This window comes from Monodon monoceros, unplaced genomic scaffold (genome assembly GCF_005190385.1).
Source record: "Monodon monoceros isolate NGI ecotype Baffin Bay Population unplaced genomic scaffold, NGI_Narwhal_1 Super_Scaffold_16, whole genome shotgun sequence".
NCBI lineage: Eukaryota > Metazoa > Chordata > Mammalia > Artiodactyla > Monodontidae > Monodon > Monodon monoceros.
This window is the reverse complement of record NW_021703772.1, coordinates 77,693,396-77,715,962: the sequence shown is the minus strand read 5'-3', so window position 1 is coordinate 77,715,962 and position 22,567 is coordinate 77,693,396. Positions and strand designations below refer to the sequence as shown.

Genomic DNA, 22,567 nt, shown 5'->3' with positions numbered 1-22,567 from the left:
AATGCTTCACATGTAGCACAAGACCTTTCTATGTATTTATGTTTTTTTAGTGGGCAAAAGAAAACAAAAAAGTGACAAAATCTTTTTTAGTTTATTGAGCCATAGCAACTGACGTAATTTTTTAGTAAATGGTGATAGATTTCTCATGTAACCTAGAGAGTTTACACATCTTCCACAGATACCCAATGGATAACATATACTCAAAGAAGAATCTAACTCGAGAAAAACAGTTTAAACAAGATAAAAAAAAAGTGGGGTTTGGGGGAGAGAGGAAGAGGGAGGCAGTTTTCAGAGTACGTGTGAATGTGGGTCCCACAGTCATACCTCCTTGCAAGTCTCTGGGTAACCATAGAGGGAAAGCATTAGTGAGATATTTTCACTGTAAATAAACTGACTGTCCCTATTGAAAACAAAATAGATACGTTAAACTCTGTTCTGTTATTTACTAAGCTGGGGACTGGTTTTCTCTGTGGCAGATCAGAGCCACTGATGCAGTTGTGGGGAGAATGTAGCAAATCCAGGGCTTTTATGGAATAGAAACTGGTTGATTGTTTAAAATGGAAAGATGGGTCAGAAGCTCTGTTACTGTCCTGTTGGTATGGCAGGGCCCACAGTAAAATTTTAGAAGTGATTACCTTGTGGTGTGATTACAGGTGATTTAAATGTTCTTCGTTGTAATAATTATCATATTTCTACGATGTACTGGTAATAACTGAGTGTGTTCTATATGCCTATAAGACTTTTTAAAAACAGCTTTACCGAGATACAATTAACATACCATCCAACTTACACATCTGAAGTGCTCAGTTCAGTGTATTTTTAGCGTATTTGTAGGGTTGTGCAATCATCACTGCAATCTAATTTAGAACATTTTGTTGCCGCCTCCTCCCCCCACCCCCAAAGAATTCCTGTACCTATTAGCGGTCATTTTTCCCACCCCCAGTCCTAGGCAACTGCTAACCTACTGTCTGTCTCTATAGATATTCCCATTCTGGATATTTCACATGAATGCAATCACATTTGTGTAATCCATCAGTTCATGGACATTGGGGGTTTTTCCCCTTACTTTTTGGTTATTATGAATAATGCTACTATGAACATTTGTGTACAAATTTTTATGCATATGTATATTTTCATTTCTCTTGGGTATATTCCTAGGAGTGGGATTGCTGGGTCACACAGTAACTCTGAATAACATTTTGAGGAACTATCAAGCTTTTCAAAGTGGCTGCACTATTTTATACCCCCACCAGCAGTGGATGAGGGTTCCAGTTTTTCCACATCCTTGCCAACACTTGTTATTATCTTTCTTTTTGATGATAGCATCTTAGTGGATATGAAGTGGTATCTTATTGTGGTACCTCTATAACTTTTGAATTTTTAAAAATTGTAAAGTATTTTTAAAGACCCAATGAAACAAAGGAAAAGGAAATTGGTAAGTGAGCTTAGATTTGTGAAATTGAAAATATGTGACTATGATTAAACTGAGAAAACAAGTTTGGAGCTCATCTAACCTGTTGACAATTTCATTTCAGGTGGCCTCTATGCAGTTTATTAATATTGTAGTCCATTCAGTAGAAGACATGAATTTCAGAGTTCACCTCCAATATGAATTTACCAAGTTAGGCCTGGATGAATACTTGGATGTAAGTATAGCTGTAACCTTTAGTTCCATTATGAGACTTGATTTATTGCCTACCCTCAAAGATGCACTTCCATAATGACCAAAGAACACTTAAGGCTCCATGCAGTCAGGTGTTGTAGTGCTAGTTAAAAGAACCAATCTGAGTGATGTGATCTACCAGAGAAGCTGGATTCTTGCAGACCTCCTAGGGCCTTACGTTGTCTTCTGCCAGCAGCCTTTTAGTACTGGAGTCAAATAACTTCCTTAGAGCCTTGCTACAGCTTTCCTCTGCTTTTGAACTCTGTCTGGGTCAAGTCTCACTATACCCTTCATCCGGGCTGTTGGGCAATGTGCATTCTTAGTTACTCTTTGGACTCCATCTGGTCTGGGAAAGTCAAACCAATACTGCTGTAGAGTAATGAATAAATGCTTGGAGCATCAAAAAATAATGAGGAAGTGGACACTAGAGACTTCCTCATGTAGCTGTTAAATTCTGCTTAAAATGTTTGTGTCTTTAGAAATTCTGCTTTTAGTTCTTGAGAGAAGAGGGATCTAAAGTTTCTCTTTCTCTTGCTCCCTTACAGAAGTGCTCAGCCAGTTCCCTGAACTTCTTTGCCTAAAAAACAAAGTTGATGTGAAAATCATAAACAGACTTAAGTAGCTGTGTGTGCACAGGATATGCCCTTGTCTTTTGACTCAGGCAGTTTTGTTTTCCCTTCTGTGTAGGGAATGATTCGCTTGAATTTGAAAGGCCACTGGTAATAGGGCAAGAATTGTTGACCTCAATTTCAAGCCTGTTTCTAACAGTGAAGAAAATAGAAGTACTTCCCTTGAACATCTCCAGAGCTCACCTGCCCATCTCCCTTTCGAGTGAAGCCAGGGATTACACAGGCGGTACCCTCAGTTTATCGTGAAGTGGAGTTGCAGAGTTGGTTACTCTTGAGCTCATGGCCTTGTTTATCAGACCAGCTGGGCTGCTCTCGAGTAGGCTGGCCTAATGTTGTCTAAAGACTCTACTCAGATGGAGCCATGGAAGATTTCCATTGAAAAGTTTGTTTGAATTTCTTTCCTATTTAAAGAATGACTAATATCTTTGACAGAATATTGTATTCAACAGTTTGTTCCTGCTTTGAAATCAGGGTTCCTCTCTTCTCTTTCTCCACATGTCCTGAGAGTAGCAATATTTGAATGAAAGTTGGGTGTATTTCTAATGGGGTTTTAGGGTCAGTTTTGTTGTGGCTGCACAGAGCTCATTTCAGGCACCAGGATACAATGACAGGTAGTAACATCAGCGCCTGTTACTCACTGTGAATCTTGTGAAAAATCCCGCTAAGCTGCTTCTTCATTTTCTTTTCTAGGCTTTGCCCTTGTTCAGAATTTTTTTTTGGTTCTGACTCATAAACTAAGATGGGACATACTCTCTTCAAGACAGCTAAGATGTAGAATTCTAGATTAGACCTAGGAGAAAATCTGTTTTCCTGAGAATTTATTTGTAGAGTAGAATTCCTCTTAAATTTTTAATTTTTTCCCAAGACTCTGTATTTCTCTAACTTCCTGGCCTGTTGGTTCCGGACTTTGATAGAAGTGGTTAGAAAAAAAATAACATAAGCATATAATATATAAATGCTTCATTAGTTTACAAAAACCCAACCTTGTAAGTCATCATTGACTTGTTCAGTAAATGTTTATTGGCATCATCCATGTGCCAGATATTATTCTAACCACTCATCTGCTCCCCAGGGAAAGACATGACTTATGCTACTTGTAAGAAGGATTGACTGATTTACTTGACCTCTAATTTTACCTTAGAGCTAGTTGACTTCCTTTGGGATGCCTGACCCTAGAATGCAGTGAATGGGGGAAAGGTTCCTGATCTGTGCTTTGGGAGCCCTGAACTTCTCATGTTGGGGGAGTGTCTTAGCCAAGTAATTATGGGGGGTGGGTTCTAGGAACTAGTGCTAAAATAATCCCCGAGCCTAATATACTGTATCAGTGTCTTCCTCGACTCCTATGTACCCCTCACCCTCAACCGGAACTACCATCACTACCCAAGCAAGATACCACCCACTCTAATCTCCTCTACCACACAGATACCCCTCAAGTTTTATGTTACTTGTGACTGTTGTTCCCTTTTGATTTTTCTGTTATCTTGATTTCACCTGCATCAAAAATGTTTTAGGTTGGAATATATCTGTATGGGGAATATATCTACAGGAAGGATTAGGGAGGAAATGTGTGTATATTTGGGAGACGGTAAGCACCAGAAAGTAATCTGATGGTACCCTCTTAGATGGTTACTCAGAGTTCTCTGAAGGAGAATGAGATACAAAACCCTCTCTTGGGGGACTTCCCTGGTGGTCCAGTGGTTAAGACTCCACGCTTCCAATGCAAGGGGCCCGGGTTCCATAGCTGGTTGGGGAATTAAGATCCCACATGCCTCGTGACGTGGCCAAAAAAACAACCACCAACCAACCAACCACCCAACCAACAAAAACCTCTCTTGGAAGGAACAAACAAAAACACGTAGGCTCTTGGGTAATTATGTTGTGTTTCCACAGATATGCTAACACCACGTTCTCCTGCATTTTGATTTTTAGAAGCTGAAACATACTGAGAGTGACAAGCTGCAGGTACAGATTCAGGCTTACCTGGACAATGTGTTTGATGTGGGAGCTCTGCTGGAAGACGCGGAAACCAAGAATGCAGCTTTGGAGAGGGTGGAAGAACTGGAAGAAAACATCTCTCATGTAACTACCTCTCAGAAAAAGAAAAATGGCTAATGTTTCAGCTAGGTGCAAGGCAGAACAGATGTTAGCTTTTATGGCAGTGAACGAAAGGATTTGGAGTCTAGGAATGAGATGCAACTTGAGCTAGAGAGCAATCAGAAGCCATTCTGGGCTCGTTCAACGAAGGCAGGTATGTTACTTACAACTAAGTGGAACCCATTGCCTTTGTTCACTGCTCAGTTTCTGCTGCATCCAGATTTCCTGGCCACCTTAGTTATAAGCACAGGAGAGTTAGAAGATTGGCATTACCTGAAGAGAAATGCAACTAAAATATGTCAGTTTGGTGAAGAAGTATCTTCCTCTGAATGTGAGTCATCTTGTACCAAATGTGTCCATGCAGCTGTGGACGGGCTGATCTAGTGTCCTCATGATGCGGGTCTTCACTTTCCTGCCTCATGGGTACTCAAGTTCTAAATAGCTTCATCTCAACGGTAGCATTTTCAAGGAAATCAGCAAGTTTTCCCATATATCCTCTTCTTGCAAGAAGTGTCCTCTCAGTATAAGGAACAGGAATATGGTGTGTCTTAAGACCCAAACATTGTGAGGACCACATCCTTTTACTGAATTCTGATTGAAAGTGTCCTTGATTGTGAAAAGAATTGTCTCTTTTTGGAAGGATGTGGTTTTTCTCTTTGAACGGTCCATTTATTTTTCTCTGCATTTTCTTAGTTAAGAGTATTACTTGTGCTTAATGTCCTTCCTCTTTTCCCATCAGTCTGAAAAGGGGCATCTTCATGGCTTGTGGTTTAGCCAAGTTGCCAAAAGCCCTCCCTTTGTAAGTGCTGTGCTGACTCAGTTGGTACCTGCTTAGGGAGAGCACTTATAGGCTCTTCCTTTTTCTCTTTTTGTCTCTTCCCTTAAAATATTTATATTATATTCTGAACTTGGTCAGCATAAATCTCCACTCTTCCTCTTTACCTTGCCTCCCTGATTTTCTTTATGTGTGATTGTTCTCAGTGAGATGTAAGAAATCAGAAGGTGCCCAATTTTAGAGCCTTATGTGGAAAGTAACTTTCACTCATGGCTCACCCCATCTTTCTCTGAAGCCTTAGCTGGCATTGCATGACCATACTTACATAACCTGCTATTGTAGTAACCACCTGTTTATTTGAACTACCCCTCCAAAATGACTTTTATTATTTGGATAGTTTGAGTCAAAACAAGCAATAGTATTTTTTCAACTGGTGACTTATAACAACAAAACCAAGTTTTCTGGGTCAACAGTTTTCAAAAGCTTTTGCCTAATGGCCTTTTCTTAGGGAAAGGTGACTCGACCTCCTCCCTCACCTACTATTCTCTACGCTCGCTGGCCCCTGCAGAAATGGAGAAAGACACACTGTGTATGTCAAAACACTAAGGAGCTGACTTATGGGTTTTATTAAGGATCCCTTGTAAATGAATTCCTCTTAGAAACAAGTATGTATTCAGCACCACCTTATAAATATTAACATTTTCAGAAAACAACTTGGGGAACACATGCAGGTCTCTGATGGGCCCCTAGTGGTCTCTGAGCTACACTTTCTGAAAACCAAGGACCTGATGAGAATGATCCTTTGTTGTGACACATCTTCCCTTTCAAAACTTTACAGTTGTCGGAAAAACTGCAAGACACAGAGAATGAAGCCATGTCCAAGATCGTGGAACTGGAAAAGCAGCTCATGCAGAGGAACAAGGAGCTGGATGTTGTTCGGGTAAGTGTGATGATGGTAGCCACACCAGGTGGGCACTGCAGGGAATGCGCTGTAGCTTTAGCCTAGTAGATAGGACCCGCATATGTTCACAGTAGAGGGAGGCACGGATGCGGCATATTTACTGGAACCATTTCAGAAGTGAAACTCAAACGAAAAGTACACATAGTTAGCGTATGTCTTCACATGTGTGTGCAATCAAATGCTGGGGCTTCATTACTTCCTTATCACAGGTTTTGGGAGCAACAGTATTTTCCCATCTGGACGAGTCTGAGTGAATTCTGTGGGTCACCCATTTGGTTGGAAATAAAAACACAGCATGGATTTAATTCATGCCACTTATTTATTTTTCTTAGGACTTGGACTTCTTTGTATTTCTTTGCTTTGCTTCTGCTTGAAACCAGATTTGGTAGTTGCCATGGAAACGGTGAAATCACAACATAGACAAGACCTACTGGCATTCACCAAAAAAAAAAAAAAAGGAGAGAGAGAAAGAAAAAAGTCAAAAGCAAAATCAATCCATTTTATTATCAGATAATTCCAGCTATTTTGTTTGGCTTTAGCATTGTTTTACCTTACAGGTCAGGTATTTATGGAGTGCCATCCATGTGCTTGAACATAAAAACACCAAAATGCCTGGAGGGCTTTTAGGCAAATGGCTTGCCTTTACACGACCGTTAATGATATGGCACATTTTATGTGATAGTTATCATGTCTGTGTGTGTTGCTTGATATTCTGACAGGTCCTACAGTTAACTCTAGGAAATTTATTTTCTGGCACTCCATCGAGACAGAGTTGTAGCATATGGACTCAATTCAAGTTCAGACTCTCAGATTATTAATAATAGACAGGGTGTGAAGAATGTTTCCCTACCTGCTGGAGGTTTGTGGTGAGAGATCACGTGTGTAAGGCCCAGCAAGTGGGTTCCATAAAATCCTTCCACTGGAACCTCTGTGGACCCCTTATAAAAGGAACCAGGACAGCCTTTGAATTGAAAATTGTAACTTCTTTGTTTTCTGCGAAGAACCTAGACAGAAATAAGGAATTAGTGGAGGGAAACATTGGCCTGTTTTGGAAAACGTTACAACAGTTGCTGTCCTGAGCTTGGTCAAGGGGGCATTGTGAAGGCCAGAGAAATCCATTCAAAACAGTTAGCCGTTGGTTACTCATAAGTGGATTATTCCATGATTGGCAGATTTTTAATCCCAGTCTGACTTCTGTCCAAGTCTGATTTAGGGACCTTTTGTCTACTGTTAGCTGGTATGTATCTAGGAGTAACAAATGAATTTTAACAAAAGTGAAAAGAAAACATGCTGCACCACCAGAATACCCTCAGAATATTCCAAAGTCAGCTATAAAATTATTTTTGGGTCATCTCTGCCCTGTTCCTCTTCACCTGTGGGGAAAACTGACTTAGCTGTATTTATTAATGGAAAGAATTACCTCAACAGTAACAACTGCTAGAATGTATTGCATGCATTACCAGTGAACAATTGATAACGAATGGGACTTTATAAGTTCTGGCTGAGTTCCATAGAATTCCTGTGTGTGTGTGTGTGTGTGTGTGTGTATAATAAGTATCCTTTTTCTTTTTTCCTTTTTATTTCTGTTATTTATCCTCAATTTGCCAATCTAACGGTAATAGGCACGAATGTCACGTGAAGACCAACTCTTGACCATGGGTTTTTTTGCAGGAAATCTACAAAGATGCAAATACCCAGGTTCACACATTAAGGAAAATGGTCAAAGAGAAAGAAGAAGCCATTCAAAGACAGTCTACCCTAGAAAAAAAGATTCATGAGCTGGAGAAACAAGGGACCATTAAAATTCAGAAGAAAGGGGATGGGGACATCGCCATCCTGCCGGTCGTGGCTTCTGGCACGTTGCCCACGGGGTCCGAAGTGGCGGTGGGTGACTTTGTGGGGCCAGTGACGGGGGCCGCCGCCTCGGGACCCTTGCCCCCTCCTCCCCCACCACTGCCTCTGTTGTCAGACACACCTGAAGCAGGTAGGAAGCCTTGACGAGAGAGCTGAGGTAGAGCATTGGGATATCTGTACTTCTTTTACCTACGGTTCATCTATGTCCTTTGTCTGTTTCTGTTGGCATTTCTTTTATTGATTGATTCTAAGAACTTTTACCTTTTGAGATGAAGGGTATACGTCTTCATTTCACACATGGCACAGAATGTTCCCCATTTGTTACCGAGGACATTTTTGTAGTCTTTGGGGAAAAAACCCTTTGTCCTCCTCAGTGTTTGTTTTCAGGTCCTTTATGTACACATGGCATATTGCAGGAAAAACCGTTCCCCTGTTTTCAAAGTCGATTTGTTTCTTTTCTTTTGCTAGCGCGAAATGGTCCAGCCACGCCGCCTATGCCCCCTCCCCCACCTCCCCCTCCCCCTCCCCCGCCTCCCCCTCCGCCCCCGCCTCCTCTCCCGGGTCCTGCAGCTGAGACTGTGCCGGCTCCCCCTTTGCCCCCCCCTCCTCCCTCTGCACCCCCGCTGCCCGGGACGTCTTCACCCACAGTGGTTTTCAACTCAGGATTAGCAGGTAAGAGTGCAGATTTAAGACCCAGATATTTAATACAAATACTCAATTGTCTGACCTCTAGAGGGTCCAGGCCATTCTTTCAAAGTCCAGGTCTCTTGCAAAATCACATGTGTCTCCTCTTAATATAAGAACATTCCTGCTAATGCAGCCAGTAAAGGGGAAATTGTGCACAGGAGGCATTTTTCTTTCAGTAGCCTTTGTCCCTCTTTCCCTGACAGGAAGTTCTGATCTCACACCGTTTTCCTACCTTTTCTCTCCCCATCTAGAGAAGGGAAGAGAGACAGGTTACCTCCTTAGGGGTCAGTGCCTTTTCATGGGTTCAGCAAACATGACAGTCCAAGCTCTGACATAGCGTGCTTTCAGTGCTTATGGCTGTTTTCTTTGAGGCTATTTTCGATGGCATCTATAAAAGGGGAAAATGCCTCTCTGTGTTAATTGCTTGATGTAGGCTTCCAGGCATTTCTTCCGAGCATTTGAGGGCATCACAATTCACTACAGTGGAATTAAGCTTCAAAGGGAGGCGTTACCACCAGCAGTACCTTCTTGCCTTGAAATGCTCCACTGCCCAGGATAGAATGCGGCATCCCTCCCTCACCAGAAATAAAACGGGGCGGGTGTGGATGAGAGGGAGAGAGTTGCTCTAATGTCTTGAAATATAAGTTCTTATTTTTGACTCACAGAAGTAAATTTTTACTCTTTTCTAAAATACCGCAAGCCATTTTCCCAGTCACAAGTGTTCCCCTGGCGTTTGGAATTGCTCTGAGCTTTGCCAAGCCGTTCCTGTGACGTCAGATAATTCTGCTTCCTCAACCATTTCAGTCCCTTCATGAGGTCTCTTATTTCTGATGAACTAGCACAATAATGGTCTCATTTCCAAGGCTGCAGTGGTTTTCAGAGCCTTTTGCCCTGAGTGTAAATGATGGTCTCAGCTGTAAACGATCTCCCAGTCTCCATCTCTTAGCGTGCCCATCCCATCAACAGCTTTACCAGTCATTAGGACTAATTTATCCTGGTGACTGAAGCCCTTTTCGACACCAATAAACCACCTGTAACAAACATGTTCCACATCAGATCTGTGGTGTTTACTTCCACCCCAGCTCCTATAAAACTGTCAAACAAGATGCCTGTTCAAAGTCGTGTTGGCAGTAAACCAATGACTTACTTCGACCTTTCAAGGTCTCCCTCGTCTACCACTTTCTTCTAGAAGTTTTATTGCTTCTGAAGGACAAAAGTTAAAGGAGCGTCATCATGAAACTGTTGGATTTTGAAACGTAAACAAACAGAAAACCTCTTAAGGAGCCCCAGGAATCTGTTACATCAACAGGCTGTTTTCAGTGATAGTGTCATTGCCATGTGCACCTGGGCCCACTGATGAGGCTTTCCCTGTAGCCTCCCAGAAGCGCTCACCATGAGCGTGTCTCTCCTTTGGTCCTGCTTCCTTTCTGTCTGACAAAACCTAGTGTGCGATACGGCCTCTACTTCCCTTCACCTGGGCTCCGACTTGGACCTCAGAACTGCCTTGGCGGAGGGAAGAGCCAAGAGTCTCAGATGTGCACGTCCAGGACTCCCTTCTGAACAAGTCTTGGCCTCTCTCGTTAAATTTTTTGCGTGGGTTCTTCCTCCTACTTAATCTTTATAATTTGTTGGCTCCAATGATTGCCTCAGTTTTACAGTGTGAAGCTCTGTTCAGCTGATCCCTCACTGCTCCCTTCAGGATTTCTACATTTGGAAGTTGTCCCCTTTGTGTCTTATGCAATTTGAAGGACTGTATGTGGGACTGAAGAAACTCCTCTTCAGTGCCATAAGCATCCATTAAACAATTACAAGATGTTGTGTTTTACAAGACATAAGGATTATAAAATCCTTACGAGTCTTTGATAGCTTGAGATCAGGTAGTTTCTACAAGGCCTTTAATCTCTTTTCATTACTCATCCTTAATTCGGCTGTTAATACTTAGTGGTTGTAACCCATTTTATGAGATGTTTTGCCAGTGTATTCAGTAACACTCTCTCTCTGGAACCAAGAGGCCAGACAGCATCAGGATGTCCCCATAGAGCCAAGAGACAGCTGAGATAATATGCCAGGGGCCCCCCAGGAAGCCAAAAACCTGTGACATCACTAGACCCCTAGATCCACAGGCAACTGGATGTCTTATCTCTTCAGCAGGCAATGAGCAAGTGTCTTCTTGGTGACCAAGTCAGGGGACCAGGAGGAGGTCCCCTGAGTTTATCTTGTGGGCTTTTCTTTGCATTTTATACAGAATATGTTAGTAGTGTGAAATGTGCATTTGAAGTATAAGGCATACCTCCTCAAATCTGTTAGACCAACCTGGTTCCCATTCCCCGGTCAGGTCATCAATGACAGACCCCTGGGTAGTCTGTAACCTTTGCTGTTTCTCTTCGGAAGACTATGCTTTGGAACTTCGCAGTGAGAATTGGGACTTCAGCTGATCATTTTTTCATTAAAAAAACTTGTTTATGTCTTATGGAATACCTAGCACAGGTCAATATGGCTCTTAGGCAGCACTATATAATGAAATCATTTTTCCCCCTTTTCTAAAAAAGAGTTATTTTTTAAAATAAAATAATAAGGGCATCTTTAAGGCAGGTCTGAATGGAAATGAATTTTTGGCTCTGTGCTGCCTTGTGAAATGTGTCCCAGAAGCATGGACTTCTCCGCTAAGAGTGTGTGGACTGCTGAGCCGCTGAACGCTAACCGTATCTAATTTTTCTTTTGTATTTTCTTTGTTCTTTCTGCTTCCACAAAAGACGGGCCAATCAAGCTTTTCTGTAGGTTGCTCCTCCCTGAGTGTGTTGAGTGTCTGCCCTGTGTTCCTGTGGGTCACGCTGTGCCTTGACATCTCCACCCCATCTCCCATTGAGCCATTGCATTTGCTCTGTGTCTGCGGGGAGGTGTGGTGCTGGCTGGCTGCTGTGATTCCAGGGTTGCCCACATGTTTTAGTTGAACCTGTAGAAGAGGTTATGGCCCTTTAAGCAGGCATCCTGGGTTTCAGGTGCCTTGTTCCTTTCTCCCTGGGGAAAGGAATGTTTTTTAGTTTAGTTTTAAAAGTTGGATCTAAGGCCTCAACTCTAGAAGGATTTTAGGGGTTTTTAAAATTTTGTTTGTTTGGTTTTGGCCATGTGCCGTGGCGTGTGGGATCTTAGTTCTCCAACCAGGGATCGAACCCGTGCCCCCTGTATTGGGAGCGCAGAGTCTTAACCACTGGACCACCGCCAGGGAAGTCCGTAGAAGGATTTTAGATTTATCCTGAGGGAGAGAGGAAGGCTCCTCCCCAGAACAAGGGAAAGCTGCTTTCCTAGTCCCCTTCCTCTGGTGATCGGTTCTCTCCACAGAACACCCACCCCACGCAGAGCCACTTCCTGTAGCTTGAACACTGGGAACATGGTGCGTATCGTGGTCACCTATAGACCCCGCCTCTGCTAACCCAGCCCCCCAACTCCCCAGTCAGAGTCAGGGCAGCCTTTCAGAAGAGAACTTTTTGGCCTGTGCTCTGATCTCAGGCTTATACCTAATCTTGCTTAAAGAGTTAAAAGTAGGGTGGCTGCACAGGGAGTTGCTTGTAGGGAGTGTCCTGAGGCCTGCGTTGTCTGTGGAGGGATGATGGAACCGGATGGCGCTGACCTGTCACCCCCACTCCCGTCCACCTCTTCTCCCTCAACTCTGCAGAAGTGCCAGACTAGAGGAAGGTCTGGTCCTTTGTCCCCTGGAGGACATGGGCTTTTCTGGGTAGCAAGGACAGAAATGGACACTATTGGGTAGTAGAGAGTAAAGTGTCACATTTGGTGGTGGAAGGCCTGTTTTGGCAAAAGCTCTGTTTCTGTGTTCCTGCATGCTTCTGTGTGGATTTGTCAGATGACATTGCCGCTGTTTACGTGGCCTTTGTAACTCTGGAGGAACGAGAGGCACTGTCTTTCTCCGTTTTTTCAGTAAGGCAGGCAGCCAGGTAAAAGCCCAGTTGTGTGTTCCATTTCTTTTGTTCTGCATTGAATTTCTTCTCCCTCCCTTCCCAAATAGGGTGGTGGGCATCCCTGAGACAGACTTAAGATGGTGAATATTTATAGCTAATTGGTTTGGGAAGACTTCTTTATGGTGTGCAGTTAATTAATGGAATTTTTAGTGGATTGCCTTTTTTAGCTCATTTCCCCAAAGTAAGAGGAGGTGGCACTCCCCCCCACCCCCATCCCCTCAAAGGTGGGACCCTTCCTCTCTATTAAGAGGTTTTCAGTATTTTTAATGGGTGCATTCTTACCTTCTAGTTGCAGTAGTAGCTGATTCCTGGGGAGAGGTTGCACTTAAAAGAGAGGGGGAGGGGACTGTGGCCCTTCTCCAGAAAGCAATACAAACCCAGATTTCTAAGTACCCCTTTTGTCTTCTTAAACATTCTGTTTTGGGCCATTTGTGGCCCTTAGTCTGTTTGGAATAACTCTCAACAGCCAATATCATCCCCATTATTGAAATCATCCACAGGAGTGTCTTGCTCTGGCTGGAAGTCAGCCTCCTTGACATTTCATTCCTGGAGGTTTAAGCAGACACTGTCTGCAGCCTCTGATCATCTTTGAAGATTTGTTTTGGAAATGTGTGTTGAGAGCCAGAAATTCAGGATGTCAGAATGCGACTTCACATTCACCAGTGTCAAACTAAGTGACACAGAGTATTTGCCCTCTCTGCTATCTAATAATATAAAGAATAATTTTTATTCCCCAACTCTTTATTTGTCCTAAGCATTGTCCTGACACTGTGACTGTATTTCAACCACCCAGTTGCCTGCATTAAAAAAATAAAAGCAGAACCCCAGCTCTTAGGCAACTGTAACACACTGTTGTATCAAATGATGACCTCAAGTTGCCCTGGCCACAGTGTTGCCTGATGTTTTCCATATTTTAAAACACCTGGCCACCTCTTGCCAGCCTTCCTCCAGTGTTAGAGTGTCATCTGCAAGGACTGTTGTCGGATTGTTCTCGAGGGTTTTGGTGGAATCTTAATTTTATTCTCTCTGACCTCTGTAGCTGTGAAAATTAAGAAGCCAATCAAGACGAAATTCAGAATGCCAGTTTTTAACTGGGTTGCCCTGAAGCCAAATCAGATCAATGGCACAGTCTTCAACGAAATTGATGATGAGCGAATTCTGGAGGTATCTTTCTCATGGGTTAGAAACAAGGGGCCCTCTCTGTGCAGCAAAGCCAGAATGGGTGCTGTGTTAACCTGAAAGTTTCTGCAATAAAAGCTAGTGTTTTAAGTGTCTTGATGTAAAGAAGAAAAGGAGAATAAAATTGGATGCTATTTTGTAAGGTGGTTCTAAAACTACGTTTAAAAACGTATTATACATTAAAATGGAATAGTTTTGAACATCTTTCACTGTATGTCACAAAATGTACATCTGACACAATCTCTGCCCTTAATTTATAAAGGGGCATAAAAACCCTTTATTGAACTATAAGTGAAAAAGGACTCAATAATCACGCCTACTAGCTGGTTTGGTGGATAGTTTTAGTCTGTGCTGGCCATCCCTACGAGGCAGTAATTGAAAGGCAATTGAGTTAACTGGCTGGAAACAGTTGTCTACTTTAGACATTTTTGTCTGTATATGTGGCATAAGTCACACAACACTAACACAAATAGAGAAATAGAGCAAGCCATGGCCCAAGACAAGTATCAGTACTTAGTAGAAAAAGTAACTTCTTTGATGCTTAAGAAACTGTCTAAATGGTGGCTTCCTGACTTCATTTTTAAGTATAATCTAATTTGCCTATTTCATTCCTCTCCAACCCAGGACTTAAATGTAGATGAATTTGAAGAAATATTTAAGACAAAAGCCCAAGGTCCTGCCATTGATCTTTCTTCAAGCAAACAGAAGATAACGCAGAAGGGATCAAACAAAGTGACATTACTAGAAGCAAATAGGGCTAAAAATCTTGCCATAACTTTAAGGAAAGCTGGAAAGACCGCGGATGAAATATGTAAAGCTATTCATGTGTAAGTTCAGGGCATTCTGAAAGATTTTATCCTAGTAAATTTAGAATGAAAATGGTAACGCTGAAGAGGTGGACCAGAAATGACCTTCGGGGGTGCTATATTAGAATGAGTAATTAATTGTTTTAGAAGAATAACAACTGGATCCTGACATCGTTTATTATCTTGGTCTGTTCTCTTACATATGCCTGCAGCAATGCTTACATAAAAGGAAAGTTGAGAGAAGTATTGCAGATGCTGAGAAAAGGGAGAAAATACCAGTTTTCTGTGGAGTGTCTGAATTTTATCCAGATTCACTGAGTACAAATTTGATGGCATTTGTGGAATGATTCAACTCAATGCCAGATGCAAATAGGAGACAGAGGCTTGTCTTAACTCATAACAATAGGAATGTGATTTCTGTTGCTCCTTAGCCCTTTCAGGGCATCTTAAAGCAAGTTTAGTTCTTTTTTTAATCCTTGAACTGCAGAGAAGGCATTGATTTTATTTACTCTTCTGTTAGAAGAATCTTTCTACTCTTTGAGTCATGGTGACGTTCAAATATGATAAGGATGTTATTAGATGTTTTAGGAACTAATTCATCATTAATTGGTATTTCATAAATTTTATGAGATCAGAGATTCTTAGGGGAGTAAAAGACACTGAGAAATCATTTGTTCCAGTTTCATGTCCTCAGCCGGGATCATAAGCCAGTAGTTTAGTGCACCCTATCATCTGTTCTGATTTCTAGTGTTGCAACCTGATATGAATTCTGGTTTTTAATCTTCACATATCTTGTTTGTCATGATGATTAAGTGTAATTCTATTGCTGAACAAAGATTGTCCAGAGAATAGAATAGAGACTGTAGCAAGTACTTCTTTAGTTCAGATGGAGTATAGGTCCACAAAGACTGAGTATTCCCTCAAGGGATGTATGCATTTAAGCCAAAGCATCCATATAGTACAGGCATTTTGATGCATTTTTTTCTAAAGGAGAAAAAATATCCCAGACTTACTGGTTTAATTGAAATATTTTACAGAGTTCATCAGATATTCTGTAATTGTGTGTATATAATATTATATCTCCTTAATTAGCAGTACTTCACAGGCCTAAAAAAACATGTCCTTGAACCACTTAACCACCAGATACTTCAGCTTTCCTTTTGCTTCTACCTGCTGTCATTTACTATTGATGTCTAGAGGCTTAGAGCTATACTAATAGCCTAAAAACTGAGCATGGCAGTTGTGATAAGGTCCAGGTTTCCAGGAAGGACCAGTGAACGTGCTTGATGCACAGTCAGGAGCCAGCACCAAGGGGCATGTTCACATCTGTAGACATCGTCCAGCTGTAGGCATCAACTCATCGACATGGTGGTTCATGATCTGGACCAGGTGGAGGTGTGGCTGAGAGGGGAGGAGGTTTTCTCTTTAATACTGACATGTCCACCTCTGTCTTCAGATTTGACTTGAAGACATTGCCTGTAGACTTTGTAGAGTGTTTGATGAGGTTCTTGCCAACTGAGAATGAGGTGAAAGTGCTGCGGCTCTATGAGCGGGAAAGGAAGCCCCTGGAAAACTTGTCAGATGAAGACCGGTTCATGATGCAGTTCAGTAAAATTGAGAGGCTCATGCAGAAGATGACCATCATGGCCTTCATTGGGAACTTTGCCGAAAGCATTCAGATGCTGACTCCTGTGAGTGGACCAACTCTGGCAAGGGAAGGGGTCCAAACAGATAGCATTTGTTTTGTTTTTTTTTCTTTTAACTTTCTCCCAGAATTGTACTTAATGTCATGGGCTCTAAGACTTCTTCCCAGAACTTTCGACATGGCATTTTTATTTTTACCCTCTTTTTCTCATTGTGTATGCCAAGTAAAATTGAAAACGGTGAATTTCCCCATTCCATATTGCTCTTCTCCCTAGAGAATGCCATTTCCTGTGTCTACAGATATCCTTTGGATTTTAAAGAACACCTCAATACAGAGGACAAGGAGAATAATTTTCTCAAATTTGGTCCCCTCCTCAAGGTACCAGTCCTCTGGCTGGGTTACCAAGACTGAAAATTTAACTTCATTTCTGAAAACCATCTCATATCTTTAGTGAACAGGCTTATTGACTTTCATAGGAAGCGTTAAATTTGCCATGGGGGTCTTCTTCCTTGGAAGTTTGTTACAGTGCACTGTGGTGACGTAGAAATAATAGCTAACCATCGCTTGTTCCTTTGTGTTAATCTGGTAGAGACTTACGAATATCATAAATAGTTCTTTCCCAGTTCTATTTCTAAATAAATGTTTGTTAATTACTGATTATAGTAGCATGTGTGTCCAAAATATGTTCTGAGAACTTCTGCATGGTGATTATATTTCTTTGCTGTTTTGTTTTGTTTTTGTTCTTGGCTAGCTCCACTGATTTAAAAATATGAATTGTATTACATGGTTAGAGATGGTGGGCAGGCTATTGAGTTCTCCTGGAAGACGCTGTTGACTCCTGACTTAAGTCTCATTGCTTACAGATTTTATGATAAGCTAGTTCTGATAATACTTTCTATTTAGAGAAGAGCTTACACGTAATGCTCTAGTTACCTAAGACCTAGCAGGACAACTTAAAATTGTTATGTTTAGGAAAAAATAGAATCTCAGCATTAAGGCTTTAAGTTCTAAATGCAGGTCTGTTTTCTTCTGTATTAAAGTTTTAGTTTTCAATCAGAGTTTCCCATTTTTAACATGTCTTTTTTCCCCCCCCCCCTTTCCTTTGACTGGAATCTAGCAACTGCACTCAATTATAGCAGCATCTGTCTCTATAAAGTCGTCCCAAAAACTCAAGAAAATTCTGGAGGCAAGTGAAGTTTTCCTCTTATACGTGTATGGAAGAGCTGACTTGTCAGCTGCATTCCTCAGCCTGGGAATGCCTGGGATGCTGTACCGATGGACTTCTCTTTTCTCTCTTTCTTTGCAGATCATCTTGGCCCTTGGCAACTATATGAATAGCAGTAAACGAGGAGCAGTTTATGGATTTAAACTTCAGAGTTTAGATCTGGTGAGTTTTTAAACTTCAGAGTTTAAAAGAAGTACAAGAGCTATATGAGAGACAAAACAGCTGGCAAAGATTAAGCCCTGGAGCAGAGAGAGTCTGCTCTTGGAAGTGGGGTGGGATGTTTTGATGAAGATTCTCTGCTAGTGGGCGGAGCAGTGGGTACAAATTTTCTGGAACGCCATATGGCAGCAAGCACTTCGAACCTTAAAAATACTCATACCTTTTGACCCAATATTTCCATTTCTAGGAATCTTTCCTCAGGAGTCTGAATTATGGGTGCTATATTTTATTTATAATTGCAAATAATTAGCAACAGTGTAAAGATTCAACATTTGGGGAAATGATTACATATGCTATAATGATAGTTAATACGGTGAACTATTCTTCAACTGTTAGAATATTTGTGAAGAGTTTTCAAAGGAATAGGTAATTTTGTGTTTAGGAAAGAAAGCAGGGTATAAATTGTCTGTACAGTTTGATTTTTAACTAGGTAAAATATGGAGAAAAAAACCCCGAATGGAAGTAGATTAAGATATTAACAGAGAGGTTGAGTGGAATTAGGAAGGTTTTTTGAGCTGCTTCTTTATACTTTTCTGTGTTTTCTAAAAAAATTTTTTTTTTTTTTTTTTCCTGGATGAAGAAGGGTGCTCTGCTTTTCAGAGTCACCTGACTTAGGAACAGGACTAGAGAGAATGCTCCATGGAGCCCTGTCACCTGGGCTGCACTGGCAGACGTGGCTTCCACGGGAGCAGGTTGGGCAGTGGTTGGAGTCCCCAGCCCCAGGTGTGGGGGGACATGGTTATTTGATAGGGACTGTCTAGTTAGTCACAGCTCTGGGCCCCAGAAGGCCATGGTACGTACGTTAAGCACATCTGCTTTGAGTTGGGGAGTAAGTGGGGCTGAGCAGATGTGAGGACTATGGCATAGGTGTACCTGTGCACACCTATGCACACTCCCGGCTCCAGCCTCACTTCCTACTCTGGCCTTCACTTGGGAGAGCACTGAAACTGGAGTCTCCCTGCTTGTAAGCCAGGGAGGTGGTGGAGCAGGTGGGGGCGGGGAGTTCACGTGAGGAGAGACGCTCTCATGCTTAGAGTCGTCCCTAAAGTTGAGCGTGTCCCCTGGTCAGGAAGTCCTCTTGTCACTTAATAATCCATGGGCTGGTTCACCCGAGAACAAAGCTGACTCTCCTGTAGGAATGTTTTCTCTCCGCTTTGGGGCACCTGTGGTCAGGTATTTATTCTGAGCGGGGGAGCATCATCTGGCAGGTAACTCTCCCATCATCTGTTACTCTAACCCTCATCCCCTTTGGTTTTCAGCTCTTAGATACAAAGTCAACGGACCGAAAGCAAACACTGTTGCACTATATATCCAATGTCGTAAAAGAAAAATACCACCAAGTGTCCCTATTTTATAATGAGCTTCATTATGTGGAGAAAGCTGCCTCAGGTACTTGATTTCAGCTCTTAATGTTACTCTTGGGTATGAATGCCTTGAATCATGGGGGAACCCTTCCCTGCTTAAACAACACTCTTCAGAACCCCTCTACAAAGGGGAGGCTAAAACGTCAGAGGCTCTGAGCTGAAACACGTCGCCTCTGGTGTTGCCCGCACCTGGGAGCAATAACAAACATGGACGTGAAGAGGACAGTGTTCTCTTTATAAAGATCCAGGTCTTTGGGCATCATGTGCCTTCCCTCTTCCATCTGTTGCCCTTTTTATTCTGTTGCTGTCATTTGAAAGGAGAGACTCTGAGACTCGCCCCCCCCCAACAAACACTTGAATTAGATTTTGTGCTGTCCCATTTGCTCAGGTGTGGCCGTTCTAAACATTTTGTGTTTAGCCTGAGCACAAGTTAAATTATCAGTACTTCTTGGTTGTTACTTTGCTATGACAGTTATACATTTTCTCGTTTAAATCATCGGCTGCTCTGAGATAGTTGGGCTGTACTGTTACAGATGAAAAAAAGTGACATTTTTATAGATTAAATGCCTTGCGCAAGGTCACATGGGTAGAAAACGATAGAAACAGAACTTGAACTCAGATAGTCTTCTCATATGGTATGTTGTCCAGTGTACCACATCCTCTCAAAAGAACATTAGCCCAGAAAAAGGAACAAGATGCAGATTGACCTCGGAGTTGGATACAGGCTGTGATTCTCAAATGATGATCTTAAGCAGCCAGTGTTTATTGTAAATTTGTATTCCTGAGACCTACCCCAGACTTAGCGAATTGAATCTCCGAGGGCAAGGCTTTCTCTGCCTTCCTCAGAGTAGATGGCTGCTGCTTCTGTGTTCTTACTCAAGAGCATTCCATACAAGCCTCTCATACAAGATATAATAAATTTTATCACAACATTTTGCATGTCCACTGCAACCTGTTCATGTAGGGGTATAATCATTTTATTTATCTTTATAATTTCCTTAGCTCCTGGCAAATTGATGGTTGGGAACAAATGAATGAGTGAATTAATGAATGAGATGATGCCCTGTTACTGGGATAGACGCTGCTGAAGCCCTAGAGGAGGCTGAGAGGCAGGAGGAAATGATATTTTGACCACAGAGGACTGTGCAGCGCAGGCCGTGCCAGACCTACTGAGGGCTCGGGGCTTACTTAGGCAGTTACCAGGATTTCTCTTCTGGTAGAGTGGTCTTCCTCCTTTCAAGTTTCCCTTTGTCTAAATGAGGGGTTCTTTAGCATCACCATTCTAATTAAGAAAAAAAGTTAAAAAAATTTTCCTATAGCACATTTTGTTTGGCCCGAATGAGATTCCCCTAAAGTGTCATTTCAGAAAAGTCAGTGGAGGAAAACGGGGAGATTGAGGTGCTCTCTGGCTGACTTGTTTTCTGTATTCTCACTCTGGGGCCCAGGTGTGCTGACATGGATTCCATATCCCTTCACTCAATTATTTACTCAATCCTTCCTTTATCCAGTGAACCTTTCTGAGTTCCTGCTTTGTACTTGGCACAGGCCTAAGCACTGAGGAGTCAAAGATGAATAACAGTGTGGGTCTAGTGAGGGAAAAGCATGCTACATTATTCCGTAATCCATCCATGTGCAGAGCTGCGTCAGGCAGTGGGGAGCCAGAGGTGGCGCCCAGACCTCCTGCAGGAGGCTGCAGGAGTGAATCCACTCTGGGTGGGTGGCCGCACTGCAGATGGAAAGGTTTGTGCTAATAACCCCTTCTGACGCACAGAAGGGTTGTTTAGCAAAAAGAAGCTGGTCAGAGTTGCTTTGGGTCCCTGTGGACAGTACAGCTAAAAATTCAATAGGTAAAATGCTACCCCCTGCTGGAGAGCCACAGAAATGCAGAGGAGTTCAAAGAGTCAGGTAGAGGATAAGCTCTTGGGCCTGTCAGTTAAGGAACCTCTAACCCTACAGGCCAACCAATAGGTTATCATCTCCAGTAAGAGAAATGGAATAGTTGGGAACAAGCACAGGATTTGGGATCCGTGCTGGTTATCCAAACTCCATCTCTGTCACTTCCTAGCTGTGTCACCTAGGGCAGCCCACATAACCTCTTTGTGTTGCTTTTCCTCGTTGGCAGCATGGACTAGTGGTGCAACTGAATTAGTGCATGTAAAGGATTTAATGCAGTGCTTGATGGTGAGCACTTAGTAAATTATTCCTATTAAAGGATCTCTGCACTGAAGGCCAGAGACTAGATCTAAGGGCCTTGCGTAACCCTAGAAACCCACTGAGAACTTTGCTCATCAGCTAGACTCACTGTGGTTTTGACTTTCCCGGCTGAAGTCACGGGGACATTGCTTTCTCTACTTCAGTCTCCCTTGAGAATGTTTTACTGGACGTCAAGGAGCTGCAGAGGGGCATGGACTTGACCAAGAGGGAGTACACCATGCATGACCACAACACACTGCTGAAGGAGTTCATCCTCAACAATGAGGGAAAGCTGAAGAAGCTGCAGGATGATGCCAAGATTGCACAGGTGAGTGTCTGTGCCCCCAACACCCATGAAGAAGAAGGGATTGGATCCGTTAAAGCCACCTGGGGTGCTGGCCCTGGCTCTGGGGGCGGAGGGGGAGTTGTCCTCTGTCTGCTGAGGGTAGATTTCTTTTTTTAATTTTTTTTGCGGTACGCAGGCTTCTCACTGTTGTGGCCTCTCCCGTTGCGGAGCACAGGCTCCGGACGCGCAGGCTCAGCGGCCATGGCTCACGGGCCCAGCCGCTCTGCGGCATGTGGGATCTTCCCAGACCGGGGCACGACCCGTGTTCCCTGCATCGGCAGGTGGACCCTCAACCACTGCACCACCAGGGAAGCCCCATAGGGTAGATTTCTTATGTAGCTGTTATTAAGGGGGATGGGGATCTTTCTGCATTTTGTACCTGGAGATGCCCCTGTGCTCTCATTGTCTCTTCTAATTTGAGGTCTTCACCCTTTTCTCTAGAGGCCCTCCCCGCCCCCTCCCCTACCACTCCTAGGCTCCCTTTATCGTGGGTCCTGTGTTCACTTCAACCAACGTGTGGTAGGCCTGTGCTCAGCACAGCAGTGTTCCCCAGTGTGTTGGGTTCCAGGAGTCCTTGACCTTGAAATCTTATACCACACTGGGGGTCAAGTTTACACACCTGAGAAGCAGCCAGAATGGACTGTACACCAGAAGGGAAGGCAGAGGGTTGTGGGAACTCAGGAAGCAGACGTGGTGGGATGGTTCCCTTGTGAGGCTGGCTTCCTTGTGTCCCGGGAAGGTTCAAGCAGAGACTTGAGTGAGTGAGTGGCTATGGTAAGGAGCGCTGAAGCAGTGAGCTGGGATCTAGAGTCTGAGCAAACTTCTAAGGTCCCTTCTAACCTGGTTGGCTTTAAGGAGTCTTCCCATGGCTTTAGGACGCTCTTGAAAGGAGTAGTTCCTCGTGTGTGTGTGTGTGTGTGTGTGTGTGTGTGTGTGTGTGTGTGTGTGTGTGT

General features: G+C 42.9%; 1 protein-coding gene across 3 annotated transcripts in view; it reads left to right on the top strand.

Annotated features, from left to right (window-relative positions):
• Positions 1–22,567, top strand: part of FMNL2 (formin like 2) — a 304,567-nt gene that overhangs the window by 270,609 nt on the left and 11,391 nt on the right. For all 3 annotated transcript variants that reach the window (XM_029225790.1, XM_029225791.1, XM_029225792.1), the window contains exons 11-22: positions 1,536–1,646; positions 4,222–4,371; positions 6,000–6,101; positions 7,794–8,106; positions 8,445–8,648; positions 13,677–13,801; positions 14,441–14,643; positions 16,079–16,313; positions 17,385–17,453; positions 17,574–17,654; positions 18,971–19,100; positions 21,433–21,596. In XM_029225790.1, the coding sequence (XP_029081623.1) occupies positions 1,536–1,646; positions 4,222–4,371; positions 6,000–6,101; positions 7,794–8,106; positions 8,445–8,648; positions 13,677–13,801; positions 14,441–14,643; positions 16,079–16,313; positions 17,385–17,453; positions 17,574–17,654; positions 18,971–19,100; positions 21,433–21,596 (1,887 nt within the window). The remainder of the gene's footprint in view (positions 1–1,535; positions 1,647–4,221; positions 4,372–5,999; positions 6,102–7,793; positions 8,107–8,444; positions 8,649–13,676; positions 13,802–14,440; positions 14,644–16,078; positions 16,314–17,384; positions 17,454–17,573; positions 17,655–18,970; positions 19,101–21,432; positions 21,597–22,567) is intronic.